The 27,420-nt window shown below is 42.0% G+C and overlaps 1 protein-coding gene across 2 annotated transcripts in view; it reads right to left on the bottom strand.

Annotated features, from left to right (window-relative positions):
* Nucleotides 1–17,465, bottom strand: part of TAF15 (TATA-box binding protein associated factor 15) — a 34,731-nt gene extending 17,266 nt beyond the window's left edge. Inside the window, exons 1-7 of one of the 2 annotated variants that reach the window (XM_027625993.2) lie at nt 17,351–17,465; nt 10,308–10,347; nt 8,905–8,956; nt 8,736–8,820; nt 8,551–8,653; nt 4,825–5,018; nt 2,542–2,662 (exon numbers count right to left, since the gene is read on the bottom strand). In XM_027625993.2, coding sequence (XP_027481794.1) covers nt 2,542–2,662; nt 4,825–5,018; nt 8,551–8,653; nt 8,736–8,820; nt 8,905–8,956; nt 10,308–10,347; nt 17,351–17,357 — 602 coding nt within the window. In that variant the 5' untranslated portion in view covers nt 17,358–17,465. The remainder of the gene's footprint in view (nt 1–2,541; nt 2,663–4,824; nt 5,019–8,550; nt 8,654–8,735; nt 8,821–8,904; nt 8,957–10,307; nt 10,348–17,350) is intronic. The other variant, XM_027625994.2, reaches the window with a different exon arrangement.
* Nucleotides 17,466–27,420: the final 9,955 nt, after the last annotated feature.

Raw genomic sequence — 27,420 nt, 5'->3', positions numbered from 1 at the left:
CACACGTTTTTCTTCCATATTTGGAAAGCTGGCAGCTTCCTTTTGGTCTGTATTCTTCCTCCAGCCAAGCAATCATACGACTTGAGTCTAAGAATGTCCCAACCTTTACCACTTATCCCACACTCACCCACAAACTATGCCCCTTCTTCTTTAAATAAAAACCTAACTAACGCCAGATATTCTTCAAACAGCCCTGAAAAGATCGTATTTTCAACCTTGATATAATTTTTTAAGTAAGATGATTAGAAACACAAATAGGAGTACTGAGAAAGACTAACAAAAAATGTTTGGATATTTTTGGTACTTAAATGTAAAACCAAGTGTGAAAAAAATATCCTGAAACTGGGCATTTTTACTCTAATTCAAAATACTTTACCCCTATAAATAAGCTAAAAAGCACATCTTGAGTAAGATATTGTGACACATGAAAATTGTATGAACTTCAAATTTCCATACCCATAAATGAAGTTTTACTGGAACACAACCATATTTATTTATACATTGTCTATGGCTGCTTTGGTGCTACAAGGGCAGAGGTGAACAGTTATAAAAGAAACCATATGGCCCAAAAAGCCTGAAATATTTCTTACATGGCCTTTCACATAAAAACTTTACCAAACCAATATACAGAATCATCATCATCCACATGGATTCCTAAAAAAGGCCTTTCGTGCACATCCCATTTATTGGCTGGGGGGAGGGGGCAGAGCAGGGTATAGACAGCAACTGGGCAAGAACCCCCTCCCCCAATCCTACCTTGAACCAGATCAGTATCATTCTGACCTAATTATAGTGGGTTTCTGCAAAAGATAGTGTGTAAAGAGGTTCTAAGGCTAAATAAAACCATATGAAAATCAAAAACTTTGGTCCAGATCAAGTACCTGGACCAAAAATCATATTGAAATATGATGCCAAGGAGGTTATAAAAATTATTTAAAATGGGACTCTCAAGATGGTTAAGGTATGGTGCTCCCCTGTTTTATTAGGAGATTCATTCACGGTCCTTTCAAATCTCTAAGATGAGTCATCTCTCCAAGATGAAAACACATTTTTAAAGATTTCCCTACCCTCCTCCTCCTAAAAAGTGGGATTCTATCATTCTCACACATTGTCATAGTTTAATAAGTAATGTATAGGATATAACTTCCTTATGAAGAAAATTAAACGTACGATATACTCTATAACATACATTATTCCAAAGAAGCCAATTATCTAAAACATATTAACTGGAAAATTAAATATACGTATTGGCTATCTTGTTTGGGATTCTGTTTGAGATGGGAAGGAGGCTATTAGGTAGAAAGTAAGCACCATGTCATTTTACATTGTTCATTTATATCCACATGATGGCAGGCTGCTCACTTTGATAATGAAGAGCATACAATAATATATTTATATATTGTAAACTGACTTTGGCTATCAATCGGAAGACTTAATGTTCAGTCTTATAAAAGTTCATCAAATATGTTTAGGCTTTAGTTTTGCCCTAATATCGAAGTACTGTACACTAAACACAGAGAAATACAAGTCGGTGATCAAATTCCTGGCTCACTTGAAGAAGTTAACAGTGCTGTATGTAACTAGTTTTGTCTCTCAGGTCACCTCAGGGAACAAGAGCCCCTAAGGAGCAGAAGAGTGAACTGGTACTGGTATGTTATTAAGTTAACAGGCCACTAACAATTTCAGTTCCCAAGGAACACAAATTATCTTTTAGGCCTGTGTATTTTACACATAAATTTGCAACCTGCAAACCTCAACTGAGGACAACAAATGTCAGTTATTTTTTCATTCTTGTTTTTAGGGCCAAAGTGCTAAATTTACAGATATATTTAAAAGTAATTTTATAACCAGCTTTCTTAACATATGCCAAAATTAAGTACCAAAACCTGATAATACTAGCAATGGGGAAAAGAAAGGCTGAATTAAAAAGTCATCTTCTCCACAGCTTAGTCTGAACAAAATATGCAATGACAGGGGATGTTGCACTAATTATTTCAATAATTATTCACTTAAGAAGGAAGACCCAATAGTTAAATTACATAAAATCTTTCTCATTTGCCAACCCCACCTTTATATACTCTGCTATCGCCTCCTAATATTTTCCCTTCCCAAGGGGATTCAAGATTAAGGAACAGCCTCTCTGCACTCCAATCTAAAATTAACTTACCTTTTATGTTTTACATATAATATACTTGGATTTCTCAGAGTCATCTTTTAAAGGAGTTTAGACTCTATAGCTCTGGCAGGAAAAACATAGTTAAATGGTTTAATCACAACCATAATAGGGGAATTTTCTCCACTGGTGTTTGATATACACCACATAAACTAACTGCTAACATAGCCTATTCTGAGGTAATTTACTGACATCTTAAGACTGAAAATAAATTTTGAATTTCTGCCTTCTCTACAACATAATCTATTTAAGCATCTTACCTAAATCAGATGCTGGAATCAAACCAGCTAAGTAAAACAACAAAAACTTTTTTAAAATTAAAAAAAGAGATAGAGAAGAAATGTAGACACCTATACCTAAATACTTACCTTGATCCTGTCATAGGACCTCTTCCATCCTTGTCATATCCCCCACGCCCTCTACCTCCTCCCTGTGACCCGCCATATCCTCTATTATCTTCTCCATACCTACTCACATCACGACGGTCATCTACAAAAAAAAAAGGAAAGAATATATACATGAATAAATAACCATTGTCATTTCTGATAAAGGCTTCCCATAATATAAACTTAAATGGCTCTTTGGGTCACACACTTGTCCTTTGGAAAATGGCACATGTACACTCAATGTGAACTCAAATGCCAAGTTATCATAAAACTATCTGGAATTAAATATGTTTGAGAATTATATCTGTGTCAAATTCCACTCTGCTATAGTCAGAAAGCAAAATGGTGACAGGGATATAACCATTTGATGTGATGGTGATAAAGAACAGTTTGAATTACAGTACAATATTAGGTACAGAATCTTAATAATTAGATGAAAAGCATAACCCTAACCTTACAAGTTATTTCTTTACCTCAAAAATACTTAAATGTGAATCAAGCACGGACAAGAAATAACTGGATTTTCTTTTTTTTTTAATTTTTTATTGTTATGTTAATCACCATATATTACATCATTTGTTTTTGATGTAGTGTTCCATGATTCATTGTTTGTGCATAACACCCAGTGCTCCATGCAGAATGTGCCCTCTTTAATACCCATCACCAGGCTAACCCATCCCCCTACCCCCCTCCCCTCTAGAACCCTCAGTTTGTTTTTCAGAGTCCATCATCTCTCATGGTTCGTCTCCCCCTCTGACATACTCCCCTTTTCTTCCTCTCCTGTTATCTTCTTCTTTTTCTTTTTTCTTAAAATATGTTGCGTTATTTGTTTCAGAAGTACAGATCTGTGATTCAACAGTCTTGCACAATTCAGAGCGCTCACCGTAGCACATACCCTCCCCAATGTCTATCACCCAGCCACCCCATCCCTCCCACCCCCCACCACTCCAGTAACACTCAGTTTGTTCCTGAGATTAAGAATTCCTCATATCAGTGAGGTAATATGATACATGTCTTTCTCTGATTGACTTATTTCACTCAGCATAACACCCTCCAGTTCCATCCACGTCGTTGCAAATGGCAAGATCTCATTCCTTTTGATGGCTGCATAATATTCCATTGTGTATATATACCACTTCTTCTTTATCCATTCATCTGTCAATGGACATCTTGGCTCTTTCCACAGTTTGGCTATTGTGCACATTGCTGCTATAAACATTGCAGTGCACGTACCCCTTCGGGTCCCTACATTTGTATCTTTGTGGTAAATACCCAGTAGTGCAATTGCTGGATCAAATGGTAGCTCTATTTTCAACTGTTTGAGGAACCTCCATACTGTTTTCCAGAGTGGTTGCACCAGTTTGCATTCCCACCAACAGTGTAGGAGGGTTCCCCTTTCTCCACATCCCCGCCAACATCTGTCGTTCCCTGACTTGTTAATTTTAGCCATTCTGACTGGTGTGAGGTGGTATCTCATTGAGGTTTTGATTTGGATTTCCCTGATGCCGAGCGATGTAGAGCACTTTTTCATGTGCCTGTTGGCCATTTGGATGTCTTCTTTGGAAAAATGTCTGTTCATGTCTTCTGCCCATTTCTTGATTGGATTATTTGTTCTTTGGGTGAAATAACTGGATTTTCAAACTGAGACATATTCAGTGACTATATTCACTGAAGATATTCATTGAATGAGCTTCCATGTTTACTCATTCACTTATTCATTCATTCAATTATTCAACAAATATTTATCAAGCACTCACTATGACCCAGGCCCTATACTAGGCAATGAGAGTATAAATGAGTAAAACAAGACTTGTGCCCTTGAAGTATTCATGTCCATGGCACAGACCGATTCCTAAGTATCAGTAGTATATTCCAAATGCTGTAAGAGAACAAGTGAAAGAATGGCTACTCCTTCTTAGATGAAGTGAAAAGGCTAATATAGGATAATTTCCCTCAATCAAGTATACCAACACTATCAATACAACTGGCGGCAGCAGCATTGTCAAATGATCAGAGTTAAGTGACACTACAAAGGAAATTCATGTCATCAGCCATCAAAAAGTCACATGACCATTTGGGAGTCTGAGAAGTTCAGAAACAGAAATCTAATAAACTAGCTTTGATGGCCATGAGAGAGAAGCATGTATATTCAAGGTCACTCTGAATTTTTACAAACAGTTGAAATCCTACGTAGGTCTTTTAATCCAAAATTCAATATAATCCTATGAGGCGAAAAAAGAAAAATAATAGGTCAATATATCATACCTTGTGTGTGGTGGCTGTAATTCTCCCTTTGTGAATGGTAGGACTGTTGATTTTGATTATAGGAATCATGCTGCTGACCATAATTTGACTGCTCATCATATGAACCTTGATGTTGATCATAGCCTGACTGTTGGTCATACGAATCTTGTTGACCATAGTCTGACTGGTCATATGAAGGCGCTCTTCCACCTTGGCTAAACAGAAATCAAGAATTTGAAATTTTATAGAAGGATTATGTTCACTGTAGTAAACTGACTGAGACTGAGAGGCCTGACCAGATAGACCTCAACCATATTTACTACTACTTACTTTTTTTTTTTAAGATTTATTTATTTGCTAGAGAGAGAAAGAAAGAGAGAGAATGCAGAGGGGATGGGCAGAGGGAGAGAATCTCAAGCAGACTTCCCCCAGTGAGCACAGAGCCCCGAGCCCAACACAGGGCTCGATCTCATGACCCTGAGATTAGGACCTGAGCCAAAATCAAGAGTCGGACGCTTGACTGACTGAGCCATCCAGACAGCCCTACCCCCACTTTCTGGTGCAAATCATTTAGTTATCTTATCTACAAAATCTCCTGATCAGCAATGGAATTCACTATCACTGAAGAGGTGCCATATTATGAGAAAAACCACACACACCTTTGAAGACATTAGTGAAACAAAAAGTTACTATGGCTTTTGCCATCCCCTTGAACTTAAAAAAAAAATTAAAGGTGCCACAAAATACAGTAATATGTCTCATTCTTTAACAAATATATCACAACCAGTGTTGGGTATTCTTTTTTTTTAAAGATTTTATTTATTGGGGCACCTGGGTGGCTCAGTCGTTAAACGTCTGCCTTCTGCTCAGATCACGATCCCAGGGTCATTGGATGGAGCCCCACATCGGGCTCCCTGCTCCACGGGAAGCCAGCTTCTCCCTCCCCCGCCTCCCCTGCTTGTGTTCCTTCTCTCGCTGTGTCTCCCTCTGTCAAATAAATAAATAAAATCTTTTAAAAAAAAGATTTTATTTATTTGAGAGAAGAGGGAGAGAGGGAACACGAGCTGGGGGAGAGGGAGAAGGAAAAGCAGACTCCCCAACAAGCAGGGAGCCCGATATGGGGTTCAATCCCAGGACCCTGGGATCATGACCTGAGCCAAATGTAGACACTTAACCGACTAAGGCACCCAAGTGCCCCAAGTGCTGAGTCTTTTTAAGGTACGTTAAAAGGCTCTCTATTACTTAAGTTTAACAATGTTATCTCATAATATTTTGGGTACTACTATTTTCTTTCTTTTTTTTTAAGATTTTACCTTTTTGACAGAGAGAGACACAGTGAGAGAGGGAACACAAGCAGGGGGAGTGGCAGAGGGAGAACAAGACTTCCCACTGAGTGGGGAGCCCGATGCGGGGCTCAATCCCAGGACCCTGGGATCATGACCTGAGCCAAAGGCAGACGCCCAACTGACTGAGCCACCCAAGGCACCCCAGGGTACTATTTTCTTATAATTATCTTTAGAACCTATAGTACATTCTCCTAAATATCTTCAAAGATAAGTTTCAGAAAACAGTAAGGGGCGCCTAGCTGGCTTAGTCAGTGGAGTATGTGACTTTGATCTCAGAGTTGTGGGTTTAGAGATTACTTAAAAAATAGAATCTTACCAAAAAAAGACAACAATAGTAAATCGGATTTTTAGAGGAAGGAACTTGCTTTGTGATGCCATTTATCTGAAACTAGTCTACAAAAAAGTGAGACTGCTTTATTATCTCTGGCAATTAAAAAGAAATTTCTAAGTATGTTCTAAGCAATATGACTATTAATTACCTGTTCTCAGGATGGGAATGTTGAAAGGAATATTTAATTGGATTTGAGTTCTAATGTTTTAAAAAGGGAACAAAAAGTCTCATAACTTAATAGTCACACCTTATTCTCCATCAGATGACCAAAGCAATCTAATAAATAATAAAGTTCAGTATGTTCCTCCAACTCCTTACCCAAAGCACATCACATCAACAGTCAGAACTCTAGTGCCTCACTTTAAAATTGTTGTCGGGCGCCTGGGTGGCTCAGTTGGTGAAGCGACTGCCTTGGGCTCAGGTCATGATCCTGGAGTCCCGGGATCGAGTCCCGCATCGGGCTCCCTGCTCGGCGGGGAGCCTGCTTCTCCCTCTGATCCTCTTCCCTCTCGTGCTCTCTGGCTCTCACTCTCTCTCTCAAATAAATAAATAAAATCTTAAAATTGTTGTCAAAAAAAAAATTAGGGGCACCTGGGTGGCTCAGTCAGTTAAGCATCTCACGGTCATGGGATGGAGCCTCACGTTGGGCTCCACACTCAGCGGGGAGTCAGCTTGAGATTCTCTCTCCCTCTCTCTCTGCCCCTCCCCCCTACGTGCACACATGCCCATGTGCTCTGTGTCTCAAATAAATTTTTACAAATTTAAAAATAATAAAATAATAAAAAGTTAAAATAAAAAAAATAAAATGGTTATCAAACCAAATCTAACACTTTTCTTTGGTCTGCATTTATACCTCATGCTTCCAAAAATTCATCCTTCTCCTAATTTTAAAACTAACCAACAGGACTTAAAAGAGTTCTTCCTTCTAATGTAACATGCTTTCTGAAAATTATTCCTACATGTGTACTCCAGTTTCTACTTTTCAAAACACTCTCATATCTATAAGACTGACAATGTGACCTCACAAATCTTTCCCCAGTGGTTTTATTTAACCGAATTTCACTTAGAATAATTTTTTTCACTGCAGAGAGAATACTTGTGATCTCAGTTTTTGCGTACTTTTTTAGCTATGTAACTTAACAGGCTACATAATCTTAATTTCTCTTTACCTCTACAAACTGGGGATAATTACTGACACTCTCTCATAATGGCTAAGGATCAATTCGAGAATGCAAAAGCATTTCACAAAATGTAAAGCACAATTTAAAAAAATTAAGTTGCTATTATTAAAATTAGTAACAAGAACAAGCTCCTCACATCTGAAACTTCAAAAAAACTATAAAACCAAAACAAAAATTAAAAAAAAAAAAAAACAAGCTATAATACCTGTAAACTTGTTGGTAAATATTCATCTACCTATGTTAACAAATAAAACATATTTAGAGTATCTGAAATGTGTGGATAGTTTTGGTACTTTTTAATATTTTTGTCCCTGAAAAGGTAATACATTAAAAAATGGCTAAAAAATAAAACGGAAATAAAAGCAAGTACTGAAAGTCTCCTTTTATAGCTAGGTTCTTATTTAATCTCAGGTATAAAGCAGAGCTCCAAATGTTTTTTTAACATTTAAATCACGTGCTGCAGGGTGCCTAGGTGCCTCCGTAGCTTAAGCATCTGCCTTCAGCTAAGGTCATGATCCCAGGGTCCTGGGATCGAGCCCCGCATCGGGCTCCCTGCTCAGCAGGGAGTCTGCTTCTCCCTCTGCCCCTCCCTGCTGCTCATGCTTGCTCACTTGCTCTCTCTCTCTCTCAAATAAATAAAATCTTTAAAAATAAATCATTTGCATTCATACAGCTAAACAGTAATATTACAAATAACACATCATAAGAATCAAATGACAATGCTAATAATTTCCACATTCTTCCTAACACAGAACTATGAAATTCATCCTTCAAAACTTTTCTGAAAAAAAAATGTGTAAAGCTAGGATTTGATGGTGAAATCTATTTAATACTCAAAGTGTTATTTCCACTACCCAACACAATCTCTGTGCTTTTACTGATTCCTTACCCTCCTGATGATTCCGTGTTTTGCTGTCCCTGGTTATTGTAAGGCTGCTGGCCGTATGAGCTCTGCTTTTGATTCTCATAACCACTGTAGGATTGTGAATAACCTAAAGATTGGATGGATATACCATTTAGTAAATATTCTCATTTTTTAATTTCTAAAATAGCAAATTAACAAACCAGTCCAACCTGATTGGCTTTGTCCATAGCCCGAGTAGCCGCCATAGTTCTGTCCATACGAGGAATCAGTAGTTTGTCCATAGCCAGGATAGCTCTGGAATTTAGGTAAATACAAGTTTTATCACCTACTTGATAAAAATAAATATTTACAAAAAGCACGATTTATATTTTAACCTACTTGTGGTGCTTGTCCATAACCTTGGCTGCCTTGATTTCCATAGGAAGAATAACTGTAAAAGAAAAATGTACTCCTTGAAAGAGATATGCTAGAATTTAAAAGCTTAAAAAAAACCCTGTCTTCAACTTTCAAACCCGTCAAGCTTCTCTTCTGAGAAATTGCCAACTGCCTGTTTCTTAAGAGTCTAAATTGAAAGGTGATGACCAAAGACCGTTAAGACATAAATGAAGTCACTCCCAGACCTCTTAAATACCAAACAAGCCCCAAAAGTTTAGCTTTGACAATCTCACACAAATAAAACTTGAGTAGAACTAGAAAATCTCAAGAGAATTATACTTGGGTGTGGGGAGTGACTACATGGAAGTAAGACCCATAATAAAAATTTGAGACAGAAAAATAACTTTTTAAGTTAGCACTTTAATCAAATTAGCTATGTTTTGACAGATTAATTTCTTCCTACCGTCTGCCCTAAATCTGCCTTTAATAATTATATTATATCCCCGTAACAGCACAGCCTGGCATATAGTTCGTTGACTGAATAAATGTACCTCTCTCAGATTTGAACCTTAATTCAATATATAATAGCATGTAAATTCTAACAAGTCAGAAACAAACTTTCTGAATATATGCCCCCCAAAAAGTACTTGCAAAAAAAAAAAAAACATTTTTATTATTCTAGAGCTATCAAGTGCTAACAGACTTTAACTTTATATATTTCACTGAATAAACATTTGCTAGTTGCCTATTATGAAGTTAGCACTACCCTATGAGAATAGAAAAGTCAAACCAGTTTTGTTTTCATGAAGCTTAAAACCTAAAGACAGAAGATACCTGAGATGCTATTCTGAGTATCTCACATTGAGCTGCAAACGTTTATAGTGTAAGTTAAAGGCTATGTTTCTGGCAAGTAAGAGAACCCTATTCCTTGTATTCAGTCACATAAAAACAGATTTTTCTTTTTATTGTAAGCATGGTAAGGAGTCTTTTTAAAATGCTAAGCATTTCTATTATAGTGCTTAAAGAAAATCCGCTCTGAAAAAAATAGCATATTATATACAATCAAAACTTTAAATGCTTTCTCTAAAAACCTGTTCTATAGTTCAATTGTCTAAATCCTTTTAATAGTTTCATTTAAAAAATTTCTTAAAGAAAACATTCTTTAAAATACCTATGAGATTTGTTTTAATCTCTAGGGGGCATCTGTATTTACTGATTCAAGGAGGCTTTTTAAAAAAAGGAAAAAATGTTTCAGTATGTACACAGGCCTTCCCCCCTTGACAAGCTAACATTTAACTCTAAGAAATCCAGATACCAAATCTCAAAAGGAACGCTTGACTCAATTCATCTTTTTTTCCCTCAGTTCTAGTCTTACATGGTATCATTAAAGTGTACGTATACTTTACCTTTGCTGCTCACCCCCAGACTGACCGTAAGCTCCAGAATCTAAAACACATAAAAAGAATTTTAAATCTTATTTAAAATTATGCTTCCCTCAAAGGCTGACTTTAGCTTTTACAGATGGAATGCGGTAAGAAAATGTAATAAAAACTACCTACAGAAAAAAAAACTAGTTAAAATTACTGTGCAAGGATTTGTTTACAGTAACTACGTCTTTGAAAAACAACTACTTTACAAATGTGTCCTGATGGTCACAAGAACCAAGTGAACAAGCATAAAACAATCAGTGAAAAATCCATCCTTTTAACAAAAACTCAAGTTACCTTTACATACAAAAAGGCAGCTAGTGAAACTAATCAAGACTAAAAAGGGGGGGGAAGACATATACTCTTGACAAGATAAACCCCCAGGATTACACTGACTTGCAAATCCTCACCAGTCCAACATACACACCATTCCCCTGTAACTGGACCACTCTGGCCATCAGCAGCAACAAACAGATCTCTGAAGACTTTGGTAAAAGCAGCTAAGTTAGTTGTTTATCTCCAACTTTACCAAGGTTCCAGGGACTTGGCCAATCGGCATACCAACTCAGCAAGACCTACTTCCAGCTTCCTTTTCGGCAATAAAAACTACCAAGGAAGGCATGAATTAAATAATGTCAAAAAAAAATTTTTAGGGGCGCCTGGGTGGCTTAGTCATTAAGCATTGGCCTTCGGCTCAGGTCATGGGCTCAGGACATGATCTCGGGGTCCTGGGATGGAGCCCCACATCGGGCTCCCTGCTCAGCAGGAAGCCTACTTCTCCCTCTCCCACTCCCCCTGCTTGTGTTCCTTCTGTCGCTTTGTCTCCGTCAAATAAATAAATAAAATCTTTAAAAAAAATTTTTTTTTTAAACTATGAGCTTTTCTCAACACCTCAAAACATCAGTTATATCAAAAACTTTTGAAGAGGCTCTATCCTTTGGGTTTCTACTCAAAGTTTATTAGTGATGAATAAGAGTAATATTATATGAAATATTCTTTCAACTGCAAAAAATAACTCCATCTGAAACAGCTGACCATTAGGCCCAATCTCATCCAACATGAAACAAAATCATTTGCTGTCAAACAGTTCTGAAAACCCACCAGAAATCAAATTGGTGACATTTGCATTCAATTCACATAAAGCTACAATATAAAAACATCACCATTGGCAGTATAAGTAGATAACATCAGATTTGCCACTTTTCTGCAGCAGAGATCTACAATCAGACTGAACAAGATTTTTTTAAATCCTTAATCATAAGAATATTGAATGAAATCCTGACTACTTCTATGAATGTGAAGAACATAAGGCTAAGATGAAGAAAAAATTGTGTATCACTACCATACCCATGAAAAAATGACCACAGATTTATCACTAATAACCAAATAAAATATGAAAAGCACACAGAATCTAACTGGACCACAAAGAGATTAGATACATCTACCAAATGAGAAAGGAAATTAGCTTCAACTAAATCAGAAACTGAAAAGGATTATGAAGGGCGGGGGGATGTATGAGTAAAAAAGTATCCTGGGGATAAATGAAGCTTTAGCTTCAATATCCCAAGGCATGGATGGGGGTTCTCCCACTGAGAGTGGAGTCCAAGACCTGTTTATTTCCCTTTCGCTCAAGCAAAATTATAGTAGTACACAGCATATAGGTCATGTGACCCTGGTTCAACTCTATATGAATGAGTCCGTAATTTAACCCAGTCACTTTGGTTCTCTGAAATTATAAATCTGACTTTAGTTGGCTGACATTAAAACTCTACAAGATAGAATATTGACCAATAAGTACGGCCCTTAGTGTAAATATATTTAAGTACAAACATTTTATACTCAGAGAAAATGAGTTTGTAAATTTATGGCATTTCAAACTACTGCTCATTACGAGTACTTGACACTTGAGCCTTGTCTGAATCCATGATTTAGAAATGTTTCATTTCCAAGTGTATAGGGTTTTGATTCTATTGTTTCCTAATTATATTCCATTGCAGCCAGAAAATAGAGAAAAGGTATTTTCTCTATTATTCCTGGTACTTATTAGGATTTGCTGTTTTTTGCTTTTCCCCTTGGTAAATATTTTACTTGCATAAACACCCCTTATGTGCTTGAAAAGAACTATTTTTTTTTAAGATTTTACTTATTTATTTGACAGAGACATAGCGAGAGGGAACACAAGCAGGGGGAGTGGGAGAGGGAGAAGCAGGCTTCCCGCTGGGCAGGGAGCCCAATGCGGGGCTAGATCCCAGGACCCTGGCTGGGACCATGACCTGAGCCAAAGGCCGACACTTAACGACTGTGCCACCCAGGCACCCCAGAACTGTGTATTTCCTAAATGTTGAGTAAATTCCGTACGTCTAGATGATACCTGGTTACACCATTCATACTCTAACATTTGGTCTGCCCCATCTATTAATCACACAGAAAGGTGTGCTAAAAAAAACTCCATTTGACCAGACTTGTCAATTATATTTTTTTGGTTTCTCTATTTTGAGGCTATTTTGTTAGGCACACAAAAGTACAGATTTATATATTCATGATGAATCCTCTTTTAACATTACATTATGATTAAAAATGTCCAAACTTTATTTTGACTGGTAACAACTAAACAATCAATCTTGCTTTTGGTGTTTGTCCGGTTCATCTTCTTCTATCTCTATACTTCCAACATTTCTTAATCTTACGTTTCAGGTATCTAATTTCTGAACAACATAGAGATAATTTCTTTTCCCAATGTGAAACTATTTCAATTGGCGTTTTCACATTTTTACTACTTTTCATTTATTCCTACAAGCCTATATTATATTTTTCTACTTACTAGGGTTTCTTCCTTTTAACTCCTTTTCTGCCTCCTACTGGATTTTCTTTACTCCCTTTTCCCCTATTGCTTTAGAAGTAAAACATTCAATTTTTGTTTTTGCTTCCATTTTTTAACTTCCAAATGTAATCACTTTAATCTTCGATGTTCCATACTGTTAGTATTTGCTTTTTATTTACTGTTTGCTCCTTCTATTTTTTGCATCCTTTCTGGATTTACATTTTTTAGCTCTTTTGGCAAAGGCCTGAAAGTGGTACTCTTAAATCTTTAGACTCGATATCATTTCATTATTTTCCAACTTCTTAGAATTTTTAAGTCTACCAATCTTACCATTTCCCTATTTTCCTCTGGTAGGTAATCGGTATTTCATAATCTGCAGTTTCATATCAATCTATCTAGGATGAACTGAACATGGTATCTCATGTTTGAAACTGTTTTTTGATCCAAAATATTCATCAATCTTGGAAAAATCTCAACTATAATCCTGATTCCTCCCACATTTTCTTAGGAGACATATTATATATATATTAGATGTATAAGAGGACTTCTGCATCTGTTTCTAAATCTTGCTTTTCATCTCCTTCTGAATTGAATTGTAACTGTATCTGTCTTCCACTTCACTAATTATTTCTTCTGCTGGGTCTGCAATTCAACTTAACCACTGTTTCTATCTCATACTAGGTTCTTTGTAAATCTATATGGCCTTTCTTCGTAACATCTTGGTCTTAGGGTTGATTCCTTCCTTTAGGTTTTTGGTACTTTCAAACTTATTCGTAACATCTTGGTCTTAGGGTTGATTCCTTCCTTCAGGTTTTTAGTAATTTCAAACTTACTTGCTTTCAGATTACCTATCAGGGGTTCTAACCCCATTTGTCACAAACTCATTTTGGTGAACTGTCTCCCCGAGTTCTACAATTTTTTAATGTGAATCTACCTTTTGCAAGGCCTATTTTTTCTAGAAGATTCCTGTGACCTAGGCTGTGAAATTTCCTCCAAAAAAGGTTGTTCATTTGTTTCTACCAGGAGCCCCAAGGTTATTACCAGCCCAGAACCAATTTTTATGTTAATTTCTTGGCTTAAGTTTTCCTGGACCCCCATAATTAGCCTAAATGTACACCCAAATTGTATGAAGCAGTTCCCAGGTTACAAATTCTCAGGACAGACCTTTTTCACTCAGGGCCCAAGCTTCCTTGTTATCTGTTATGCTGATACAAAGGTTTTTTTCTAGTTCACTTTTTCACCGAAGACAATCTTTCAAACATCTAGGTTTTTGTTTTTGTTTTTTAAGATTTTATTTATTTGACAGAGACAGGCACTGCAAGAGAGGGAACACAAGCAGGGGGAGTGGGAGAGGGAGAAGCAGGCCTCCCGCGGAGCAGGGAGCCCCATGCGGGGCTAGATCCCAGGACCCTGGGATCATGACCTGAGCCGGAAGGCCGACGCTTAACAGCTGAGCCACCCAGGTGCCCCAAACATCTAGGAGGTTTTATATAAGGTCTCAGTTCCCATTATCTGGCTCTAATAGTCTCAAGGCTTCATCTCCTTGGGTACTTGGGTAATAAAACCCCAGTCTCGGAGCACCTGGGTGGCTCAGTTAAGTGTGTGTCTTCAGCAGGGGGCCTTGATCCCAGAGTCCTGGGAACGAGCCCCAAGTCAGGCTCCCTGCTCAGCAGGGGGCCTTCTACTCCCTCTGCGCCCCCCCCCAACCCCTGCTTGTCCTCTCTCAAATAAAATCTTAAAAAACAAACAAAAACCCCAAGTCTCTAAATGATGAGACCTATACCTGCCTCTTCAGGGCAACTGTCAAGTTAGCCCTATGCTGGCTTCTACTTCATTTCTGGTGGTTAGGTCTTGCCCTTTTTTTGTAAATTCTTGCATTTCTGGTGTTTGTAGATAGAGGACTTTCAATTTATTTTGGTCTTCCATACTGCCAAAATGAGAAGTATCTTAACTTTGATTTTTGTATGTATAACTGATACGTTTGATTCTAACTTGAAGGTGTCAGATAACTCACAATTGTAAACAGTATTTGAATGAGTTTGATTTAAAATATTTACAGTTTTTACTTATTTATTGACTATATAAGCACTTATATTTTATTAAGTTTATAAGTCTGCTTTATCAGGCATCTGGAGTGGTTGAGTTTGGAATGTTTAAAGGATTTAACTAAACTTAATGCAATCAGCTGTTTAGGGGGGTTTACTGTTATATTTATTAATTGAAACATTCACCAAAAAACAAGTCAAAAGCATACTATTTTTATACAAAATCAAAAATATTTTTATACACATTTTACAAAATGCATAAACAGCATATAACGCTAAGTAGAACTTAAAGATTCTCGCTTTAATGGATTTAATTTAGAAACAATTATATAAAGTTCTTTTCACATGTGAAAGCCAATCTTGATATTTAAAAAACTTAACTTACAAAGTGACAAATTAATCTAGTGTCTTGGTACTTTGAAGATCAGTACTAATGGATAAACCAGCTCACACACTAATACGACACACTGAAAATCCTGGATTTTACAGATGGTAACCTCTAAAATTTAATCTTCCATAAAAGCTACGCAGTCCTGTAAAAACAGCCATTGTTTTACACCAATAAAGACGGTAAAATTCAAGACAACGCCAATAGTTTTTAATGTCCGTTGAAATGGTAAATTTCCCCATGAGGGTAGGAGAATCTAAACCATGGATGGGTTACACACCTCCTAAGGACCTACTTCTACATACTTCTGTGGAGCTTCACCAGACTTCATTCCAAATTATGCACCTGGTAAAAGATGTACCAATGTCTACTTGGAGTAAGAAATTATTTTTCCTTGGAGCAAGGATTAAATACTGAAAGAAGCAAGAGAGAAATCCTGTGCAGTTAACAGCCTCTTCCATCAGGTAGGTGCCCCGTTCCACAAAAGGTCAATATTCAGACTTAATATTAAGGTTAATCTAAGGAAGGTTTATTATTCTCCTGTCCAGCCAGTCTTGTTAATTTGGCCTCATCTCAGCCTGCTACTTGCTTTTTGTCACACATTTCCATCCTTCTGCAAGACCGCACTGGGGGAGGGGGTGCTGTGTTTGTTTTTTAAGTCCCAACTCCCTTAAAAAATGTGAAAGACTGTGCCAGCCATCACTTTGATCCCCATCATATGTCTTCAAGGAAATGTTCTGCTTTTCCACATGAAATGTGATGTCTCATGTTTTCCAGCAAGTGGAAAGCTGGGTCTTTGCAGCCTGTGAGGGACCCACAACAGGGGACCTTGCGTGGTTAGCTAGGACTGCTAAGTCTAGAGAACATTCGTGTCCCAGACTCTATACCCGGGTTTATTAGCAGGACCTAAACTGACTGTCCTAAAGATCGACCTTTTTTTTTTCTCCCCTCTTCCACACAAAGGAGGGGGTGGAAGTGTCTATCACTTTAAATGTTTCGTGTAAGACTGCCTTTCCTTTGGCCTGTATGCTTTGAGGTAAATGCCACATGTACCTACAGGAGTCTATCCGGAATAGAAAAGGCTCACTTTCAGGGCTCTTGCAGGAGATAAACTGGAGAAGGGAGAAAAATGAGAGCAGGGTGAGGAGAAAACTGAATTATATGCAAACACCCTCATTCGAATCCGGGCGGTGACGGTAGAGGGAATGACGGTAAGTAGGATTTCGTGCAAGGCAACGTCCTCTGAAAGGGCTCCCAGAGCGTCAAGACCCCCACCTGATGAATGGGTGAGTCAGGAAGGCCCAGTCCACTTCACAGATGGGGAAACTGAGGTACGAGGCGGCGAGACGAGTGGCCCGAGGCCTCGCTGAAAGATCTGAGGCGGAGCGGAGAACCAGAAGCACCGATTCTCTCAGCGGATGCTCTAATCACGGGCTCCCCCCGCCCCCGTGATGGCGTAGACGGCCTCCGCCCCCCCCCCCCACCAACTCACACACCCTCCCCGGGAGCGGCACGTCTCCTCAGGTTCCAAGGACAGGGTCAAAAAAAAGGGGGCCCGAAGCACTCCCGCCGAGATTTGCAGACGGAGAGCGTTGGGAGCGTGCGTCCCTTCAGTCCAACATGGCGGCGGCCACGGCCGCCCCCCCCACCCCAAGCCTCCCTCAGGGCCGGAGGCTCTCCCTCGGGGCCCTCCGGTGGGCGGGAAGACGGCCCAACCCCGCCAGGCCCCTTCTAGCCGCTGCCGCTGCTCGCTGAAGGAGTCACCTACCCGACATGACTAACGGCCGCAGCGCGGAGCCCCCAGAGCCCGCCGAGAACAAGCGATACGAGAGCCAGGCGGCGCGGCGGCCGGAGCTGTACTGAGGGCGGCGCGGCGGGCTGAGCCCGACTGCGGGGCCTCGGCAGCCAATCAGAGGACAGTGGGCGGTACCACCGCGCCACGGCGCGAGGGGTGGTTCCTGTACGAGTACCAGCCTCTGAAACCTGAAGTCTTCAGAACCCCTCTCTGTTCTCCCCTCCGCGAACGGTACCATTATTGAGAGGGAATGGAGAAGAGAAAGTACCAATGCCGCCATTAGCATGGGGGAGGAAGCTGAGCCTACTTTCTCGGTCCCAATTACAGTCCTATTTCTGACTTTTATCGTGTCCGATAGAATTAAAGGTTAGGAAACGAAAGAGGGGAGGCCTTATAAACACAGACCATTTGGTTAGAAAAGGCCTTTCTTCCCCTAAGATTTCGAGTGGTATGCCCTAGTTCGCTCAGCTTTGGTTGCAGACAGCTGAAGCCACCTGGGGGCGTTGGGTGTCGCCGAGCTCGGGGACAGAAAGTCGTGATCGCCTCCCGGTCTAACTATCTTGTCAAGTAAAACAGAGGCTACAAGGTGATACTGGAACAAACGTGTGCATTAAAACGAAACCACACACAAACCCGGCCTTGAGAATATAGTGGGTGGGAGGTCGAGCTTTGGTTTTAAGTGCTGTTGTAACGGCCAACTCTAATTATCAGGCACCTTGCATCATCTCATTTAATTCTCACAACACACTGATGAAATAATATCCCGACGTTACGGCCGTGATTATTCACTTGCCCTAGGTCGCACAACTAGTAAATGGCCAACGTGGAATTCGAATCCTAGTAACCAGATACCAACCATTGTCTGTGAGGTTTAACCCTTATGCTGCATTGCCTAGTGGGGCCCGGAGCTCTAGAGGATGAAATGAGGCTGTGAAAGCTCAGAGAGCATACAAGGACATTTTGCCAGACGGCAATGCACCATCTCAGTCAAGCCAGAGACCAAGTGAAGTGGGGTAAAGGACTTTCGACTGGTTGTAAAACAAGTAATTCTGTATTTTGGAGTTTACCCTCCAGGGGAGAATGGTAGATGAGGCCAGAAAAGTAGAAGGCTAAATAGTCCATACCTTGTAAAATACACTGCATTAGGGTTTGTGCTTTATCTTGAGGGCACTGGGAAGCCAGAGGATTTTAAAGGAAGGTCACATTTGCATCTTCAGGCTGCAGTATGAAGAATGTATGGAGATGAGAGGTCCCTAAAAGCAGGGAGACCAATTTGGTGGCCAATGCAATCATTCTGGTGAGAGATCACAGTGGCCTGGACTTAGGTTGTAGCTGTGAAGTCAGAGGTAAGTGAAGAGATCCCTGAGATACTTCCGTGGTAGACTAGGCAAGATGGAGTGACCAATTTGGAAGGGAGGAGCTAAGGGAGAGTGAGAAGTGAATTCTGAGTTTCCCACTTAGAGAAGCGGTCAGATGGTGGTATCATTCCCTGTGGTAGGGAACAGGAGGAGGAACAAGTTGGGGTGGAGGTAGAGAGGTAAGTTCAGAATTAACACCTTCAGGTCAGAAAAAAGACATGAGGTCATCTCTCTTCATTATACTATCAGTAATTGTAGACTCAGCTCTAGATATCGAGGGTCAGGGAGCTCTCTGGATAAGACCAAACAAGCAAGGTTAAAGGAATAAAAATTCCTTCCTGACTAAAAATGATTCAGCCGATCAGCACGAACATTGAGGAAGGCAACCCAGAAGTGGAGATGATGGGCATGTGCAATCGCAGGAGAGAATTGGGTTAGGGATGGGGGAAACTTCTAGATTGTTCTTCCTATTTATTTATTTATTTTACAATTGGGTGTACAATTAAGATGGAAATACAAAAAGTGTTGCTCATCATTGCCCCCGTAAGTTTGTACCATCAATTCATTCATTCACGCATGCATGCATTCTTCATTCAACTGCCATCTCCTGAGGTCTACTCGATGTCAGGCCCTGGAAGGCCTGGAGGTAGAGAAATAGGAATTATGATGGCCCCTGCCCTCCAGGAGCTGCAGTCTCACACAAGGGGTAGTACAAGCCTTCAATTCTAATGACTACTGAATGTGCTAGAATGGGAGGATGCAGAGGGTGCTCTGAAAACAGAGTAAGAGCACCTAGCTCTCATGAAGGGTGGACGGGGTATTAAGGAAGGCTTCCTGAAGGAAATACCTCCTAAACTGAATTTTGGAGAAAGAACAGGAATTAGGCCCAGGATGTGTATCAGGCAGAAAGGGCTGTATTTGCAAAGACTACAAGAGGGCCAAGTGCCAGGAATTTCAGGTGGTTCTGGCTGGCTGGTCTGTGGATGTGCAGGGGTGGACAGTGGTGATAAATGATGAGTGAAAGAGGTACACAGAGGCCACATCCTGAAGAGCCTTGAGGGCCTGGCAGAGGAGTTTGGATACTAAATCAAAAACAATAGGGAAGGGGCGCCTGGCGGGCTCAATCCAAAGAGCATGTGACTCTTGATCTCGGGGTAGTGAGCTCAAGCCCCATGTTGCATGTACAGATTACTTAAAAAAATAAAATCCTTAAAAAAAAATGGAGGGCGCCTGGGTGGCTCAGTTGGTTAAGCGACTGCCTTCGGCTCAGGTCATGGTCCCAGAGTCCTGGGATTGAGTTCCACATCTGGCTCCCGGCTCAGCAGGGAGTCTGCTTCTCCCTCTGACCCTCTCCCCTCTCATGCTGTTTCTCTCTCTCTCTCTCTCAAATAAATAAATAAATAAAATCTTTAAAAAATTAAAAAATTAAAAAAATGGAACTTCTGAGGAATCTAATCAAAGGAATGACATTTAGTTTTTTATATTCATTATTTCTTTTAATATTCTGGACAGCCCCGTGAAATAGGTATTGCTGTTGTCCACATTTTGTAGAGAGAACACTGGAGCTCAGGGAAGTGAATCTCTTTACCAAGTTCACACAGCTAATTAGGGACAGAAGGCTCACATCCAGGCCTTTGGACCAAGCCCAGGGTTCTTCTTACAGTGTCCCTGGTCTCTCAAACATGAAACAGTGAACTCCTCCTAAGTCTGTATTCCCCTGGGGCTTCTTCCCAAGGGCCCTTTTCTACCAGAAACTGACTCACCGATTGAGTCCTGTGCCCTCCTGTCTTCCAGGCTTTTGCCGGGGGATGATTATCTGGAACCGACTTTAATCGTCACCCCGCTGTTCTTCATGCTACAAGATCCTGCTCCCTCTACATCCACTATCCTGGCCTCACTCCGCACAGTTAGGGAAGACAGCAGGTACATTTTACACATCAGCTTTAGCAGAATGTACCTGGGAAGGTCTTAGTACTGGGCCTGTTTGCCCTTGATCATTCTTCAGGTCCTCACTTGGAGAGCTAACCCTGCCCCCACCCCCCACCGAAGGCTACCTTTCAGTTTCAGAGATTCCCTCAGGCGGTAGCTTCCAGCTAGAATCAGTCAATGGGCAACCTGGTGGAAAATCAAACAGTACAAGAAAGGAAGAAGCTAGGGTTATGTCTCCCCCTTTTCTGCCACTGGCTGTGGTGTCTCAGGCAGCAGCTGTCTTCTCCAGAGATCCTTTCTATTCCGTGCCCCTGGCTCCTGGGATCCTGTAACCCTTTCTTCTTCCCATCCTCCCCCTCCCTTCATCCCTCCAGCCTACGGCTGGTAGAATCTTCTTGCTGTTGAAAATTTCTGAGTTGCCTCCCTCCCGTTTGGCTTCCCAACCCTTCCACCCGGACAGCGAACTTTGTTAGAGTGAGAGGGGAGGCCGGGAGAGGGCGCCACTTAGTAGAGCCACGCTAGGATCTGGCCTGTATTACTGCGGTTGCTCGGGCTGCTGTCTTGAGAATTGACCACAGTGGGGCAGGGAGGTTATTGCTCCCACCAGAGTCAAAACCATAGCCCAGTGATCTTTTGTCTTTTTTGAAATCCTGCGGAACTCTCAGTTGTACCGATCCTTCCAGGCTTGCTACCTGATTAGAGGCTGATTTATTCTCTAGTTGGGGTGCCTAGTTCCCCTCTGAACTCCACAGTGCCTCACACAGTGCCGGAAACAGTAGGCACTTAAAAAAAGGGGAGGGGGGAGCTTGTATTTAATGAATGAATAAATAGATGAGGGGGAAATGGCATGACTTGTCTTTCTGACTTGTCTGTAAACTCCTCAAGCTCAAAGACCTTCTCTAGGACTTTCTTACATCTCCAACAAGGCACAGAGTAAGTGTTCAGGGAACACCGTTCAAAGACTGACAGCCTGCTCTGTGCCAGGTGTCACACGCTGGTAAGCAGTCCTAGCCATCATCACCACCCTCCCACCCCCACCTCAGGAAGTGTCCCTGCAGCCCTGCTCCTCCAGCCTTCCTAGAGAGCAAGCGTCCCATGAAGATCTCCCTGAGGCTCTGCAAAGCAGGAGTCGGTTCCTTGTAAGTGACCGGCTACCCCATCCTCAGGACAGTGGCAGGCACTTCCTGTTTGGGGTGGAAAGGAACCAGACATTTTCCGGTTAGCAGGTCTTTTAAGCAAAGCAGCAGATGCTGAGCAGGTCCTGGTCAGCCTTTCCAGCCAGATTCCTGGCGGTTAGACAGCCTTTCTGTGGAAGGGAAGTGGGGCACACTGCCAGACTGGCTAGGCTTTCATTGTGCTCCTTGCAAGTCCCCTGGGTCCTGCTCTGAGTAAAAAACAAACCAGAAGAGGCTGTCACCCTGCAAATCGTGATGAGGATTAACAGAGATGGGGCTGTTCTGACCAGAGAGCATTCATTGCCTGACAAGGAGGTGCTCATGTGATTGTTCCAGAGCATGCTTGCGTATGTTGTCTGGATATGAGCATCCCCCAGTGTGAGACTGTGCAAAGAATACAAGCATGTAAGCTTATGTCTGTGTACCCAATATCTAGCACTTGATAGGATTTAACAGTGAATAATTGTCTAGTTGGCCCTCTAGCAAATCGGGGTAACAGAAAAGGCAGGAATTATTGTTGTCCCATTTTAAGATGGCAGAAACTCAGAGAGGTTAGTGGACCTGCAAGGGATAACAGAATAAGAAAAAGTCCAGGTTCAAACCCAGGTCTGTCTCCTTCCAAATTTCTTGCCTTTTCCAGTCCCCTATGAGCATGTGCATATGTGTGTGTATGTACAGGGAGGCAAATAGGGCAGGTAGACTGGGGAAAGTGACCCAGACTAATAAGAGCACATCCACATGTGCTAGAGAGAGGAAATTTCTCTTCCAGAGGCAGAAGTGGTTGCTAAAGACTCGGAGCTTCTAAAATTGAATCACTGTGCTAAAAATGCACAGAGGTTATAGTCAATAATGAATCCAAATTATCACAGCTCACCTCCTCACAACTCTGGGGAATACCTCCTCTTCAAGCCTCCCAAGCAAATCCCACGCCCTCATTCTCCTTATCATTCCTATGATTGTGATTTGGGGAGGTTGGTCATTCTGTTAGTGCCTTTATCCAGAGCCCAGAATTCCTTCTGATAAAATCTACTTTGTGCTCTGCACATTTCCTGGGAAAAAGGAAGGGGCAGAGACAAAGCTAATTGTTTCTCATGTTATGAAGAGAGAAACTGAGGCCCAAAAAGGGCCTTGTCCAGGTCCATACATCCTGCTTGATTCAAAGGGTCCTGGTCAGGAAGACGACTCACTGGCCAGCTGTCGCCTTCTGTCAGAGAAGAAGGAATGGTCCAGGCAGCTGACAGCCACTCCCTTGGGCATGCAACGTGCCCAAGGCCTGTCTACTTGGGGAGAGCCGGGAGGCACTGTGGGTTTGAAGTGAGCCCCAGTGCAGAGAGAGAAGGAGGGGAAGCAGCTCTTTTTGAAGAGGACAAAGGAGAGGAGATGAGAGGACTGCCAGCCTAGCGGGGTCAGGAACTTGCTCACCCAACATAGGGAGGGAGGGAAGGAGAGAGCCAGACCCTTGGAAAACCTAGCCCTCCTATCTTCCCCTTGAACACTGGTGTCTAGTACTTAGTGACTTAGTAGGTCTGGAGTAGAGCTCAGGAATCTGAATCTTTACTAAGTGCCTCCAGGTGATTCAATGCAGGTGCTCCAGTGATCTTTTGACTTGAGGCAAGATAGCAGAGTTTAAGACCTCAAGATCTGGAGTTAGACTATCTGAGTTTGAACCCTGGCTCCATTGCTAGATTTGTGCCCTCAGACAAACGGCATAATCTCTCTGTGCCTCAGTTTGCTCATCTTTAAAATAAGGATGCTTATAATAGTAGCTTTCTCATAAGGAAGCTGCAAAGATTCAATGACATGATTTATGTAAAGCACAAAGCACATATGTGGCACATGCTAATTTCTCAGCAAGCATTAACCACTATTATTTGTTCCAACTTCTCATTCCCATCCCCACCCCCACCAGAGGAGGAAATAATGATATTGGATTAACATAAGGACTTGTCACCCAGGATTGTTTGGGATGTGGCTGATCCAAAGCCATTCTCCCCCCAACCCCATCACTCTTCTGATGTCCTTGCTGTGGACTGAGCTTCTTCCAATAAACTACCCTGCCTTTCTCATCTTCCTTCCTTCCTCAGTGCCCCTCTCAGATGGCAGACCACCCTCCTCCACCCCATCCAAAGTGACTTTGGCTTAGGATGTGTCCTGGAAAGTGAAAACATACAGCAAGTCAGGCCCCCGGATTCCTGAAGAAGATCACAGAATTTGGTGCTCTGGGACTTATGAGTAAGCTTTGGAGGCAGAAGGGAACTGAAACTCCTGCTCACCCAGGTTCTAACCATGGAAACATGCTGTCTTTCTGGGAAATGGAGACATCCTGTGCCAAAGCATGGTTGAAGCCCAGGATGAGAATGTGGGCAAAGGAAGCTCTGTTCTGCATAAACTCTTGCAGGCACTTCCAAGTGCAAATTCTTGGCATCTCCAAGTGACCACAGAGGTGAAGTGGGACAGGTGAGGATCGGATGAAATAATCTAACCAAGAACACAAAAGGAAAACAGGATGTCAACGTCCAAACACAACAGTGGTGCTAATTTTCCAGGTCCAGGGGCCGTGGCTAACGTGGGATGCAGAGAAAGCCAGGGTCAGCTCTCTGAGTGGCTCAATCCTCCCAGTCACTCAGCCCTTCAGGGAAGCACTGCTCCCTGCCTTCCCCTCTCCTCCCAGTGCAACTGAAATGGACACCCTCTGGCATGTGCTGGAGAGAGGGATGGAGAAATTCTGCCTGGAGAGAGAATTGGCAAGTCTGGGATTGACTCCAGCTTGGCCAACAGTATCCTTTGCCAACTGGTGCTCCTCAGAGCTCCCTGCCCTAGATAGATACAGAGTTGTATCTAGCCTTTCAAAATCCACCTACTGATGTGGAGAAAGGGGAACCCTCTTACACTGTTGGTGGGAATGCAAACTGTTGCAACTACTCTGGAAAATAGTATGGAGGTTCCTCAAAAAGTTAAAAATAAAAATATCCTATGATCCAGCAATTGCACTACTAGGTATTTACCCAAAGAATACAAAAATACTCAGTCAAAGGGATCCAGGCACCCCAGTATTTACAGCAACATTATCCACAATAGCCAAATTATGGAAACAGCCCAAGTGTCCATTGATTGATGAATGGATAAAGAAGATGATATATATATATGATATAAATGAGATATACATTATATATGTGTATATATATATATATATATATAATGGAATAGTACTCAGCCATAAAGAAAAATTATGCTAAGCAAAATAACTCAGAGAAAGACAAATACCATATGGTTTCATTCATGTGGAATTTAAGAAACAAAATGAACAAGCAAAGGGGGAAAAAGAGAGAGGCAAACCAAGAAACAGACTTTTAACTATAGAGAACAAACTGATGGTCACAGAGGGGAGGTGGGGAGGGGGGATGGGTGAAATAAGTGATGGGGATTAAGAAGTGCACTTGTTGTGATGAGCTCAGGGTGTTGTACGGAAGTGTTGAGTCACTATATTGTACACCTGCAACTAATATTACACTGTATGTTAACTAACTGGAATTTAAATAAAAACCTAAAATAAAAAATCCTCCTATTGGTCAAGGACCGAATATACCTTCCGGCAACACACACACACACAGGTTGCTAGATAAAATAGAGGCCACCAAGTTAAACTTGAATTTCAGCTTAACGGTGAATAATTTTTTAGTATAAGTATGTCCCAAATGTTGCATTGGCACATACTTAATACTAAAAAATTATTTGTCGTTAATCCGGTACTCAAATTTAACAGGTCATCCTGTATTTTTATTTGCTAAAACTAGCAACGCTACCCCACTCGCCTTCAGAATCTCCCTCCTCTAAGCTCACCCGCAGGACTCCGCTTGAACGTGTATCCGTGTCACAGTTCTGTCCTGAGCTGAGAACCTTCGTTGCAGTCTGCCCCGCTAGACTGAAAGCTCTCTGAGGGGAAGGCCCAGACCTTGGCCACCATCTCTGGGCCTCCGTCCCAGGCAAGGACACTCCTTAAGGATGTGCACCAGGGCACCGGCGGAGAAGGGGCGTAGATGGGCTCATAAATCCCTTACAACTCTAAGCCCACCGCAGGGGCCCTGGCACAGGGATGGCGAAGGCCGCTGATTATTCACTGGCCTGCGCAGAGGTGCGCCTGTTTCTAATTGGTTCGCCCGGGAGGAGTACCCCCTTTTCATTGGTTGGCTGGGAGGTGGGCGGAGCCTACCGGCAATTTGTTCTCCCACAGCAGCCTTTTAAGTCAGTGCACCGAGGGGTTGCCTTTCCAAAAATTCCTCCGCCAGAGTGGCACCTTTTTTGCAGTAACACAAAAGCCTTCTGTGTGCTACTGAGTCTCTAAGCCTTAGGGTAAGAACACTGCAATACATTTGGTTAGCACTTTAGACATCCCAAATTACTTTACGCGTATCAACTCATGGAATCCCCGCAAGAGTCCCCCGGAGGTCGGTATCACTGTGCCATTTGCATTTCACAGATTAGCACAGATTAGACCAGGAGACAGCACCCTGCTCGCAGCGACCAAGGCAGATAATGAAAACAGTTGACTTTTGCTCAGTGCGAGTTTAGCGAAGGCTCTCACGTAAATCGTTTCACTCCACCTTTGCTACGGACTGTGTGGAATACACAAAGCCAAGCACTTTACCCTCAGTTTCTCTTTTAATCTCTATGCAACTCTGGGAACTAAATATCATTTGCTCTCATTTTATTGAGGAGGAACCTGACGCTCGAAGTCGTTAAATCCTTTGCCAAAAGTCACAAAGCGGCAGGCTACCACTTATTAATTGCGTACTGCACGATGTCAGGTACAGTGCTCAGTTACTTAGAGACATTATTCTCTCATTAAATGCTCCCTACAGCCACATGATATTAGTATTCTTTTTTTAAAAAAAAGATTTTATTTATTTATTTGACAGAGAGACACACAGCGAGAGAGGGAACACAAGCAGGGAGAGTGGGAGAGGGAGAAGCAGGCTTCCCGCGGAGCAGAGAGCCTGATGCGGGGCTCGATTCCCGGACCCTAGGATCATGACCTGAGCCGAAGGCAGACGCTTAACGACTGAGCCACCCAGGCGCCCCGATATTAGTATTCTTATTATCGACATTTACTAGTGAGAAAAATATGTTCAGAGAGGGTAAGTGACTTGCTTAAGACCGCACAGCCGGCAAGTAATGGAGGCAGGATTCACACGGCTAGCAAAGGAGCAGATCTGGAACCCAAGCCCCAGTCTTCTGACCCCAGCCCAGGGCTCCTTCTCTCATAGCCCAGGGCCTCGCCCCCTGCCAGCCTGGCTGAAATAACGTGACGCTCAGGCAGGCCAGGACCCTCCTTGATTGAAGTCTAAAGTAGCTACAATCTCCAGGAGACCCTTCTTCCCCCGCCCTCCCCGGAGAGATCCGGATCAACTGGAGGTGGTTGGCGGAGAGAACGGGTGGGCAGGGCGGCGGCGGGCACCCGGCCAGGCTGTGCAGCCTGCGGAAGAGGCTCGGGGACTGCGGCGCGTTCCGGCGGCGGAGCGGAGTGGGTGGGGCCGGACTGCCCGGCCCCCGCCCCTCCTCCCTCCCTTCCTCCCTCGCCTTC

This window comes from Zalophus californianus, chromosome 16 (assembly GCF_009762305.2).
Source record: "Zalophus californianus isolate mZalCal1 chromosome 16, mZalCal1.pri.v2, whole genome shotgun sequence".
In the NCBI taxonomy this organism is placed as follows: domain Eukaryota; kingdom Metazoa; phylum Chordata; class Mammalia; order Carnivora; family Otariidae; genus Zalophus; species Zalophus californianus.
Note: the sequence above shows the minus strand (reverse complement) of the source record. Positions and strands in the feature narration are given on the sequence as shown.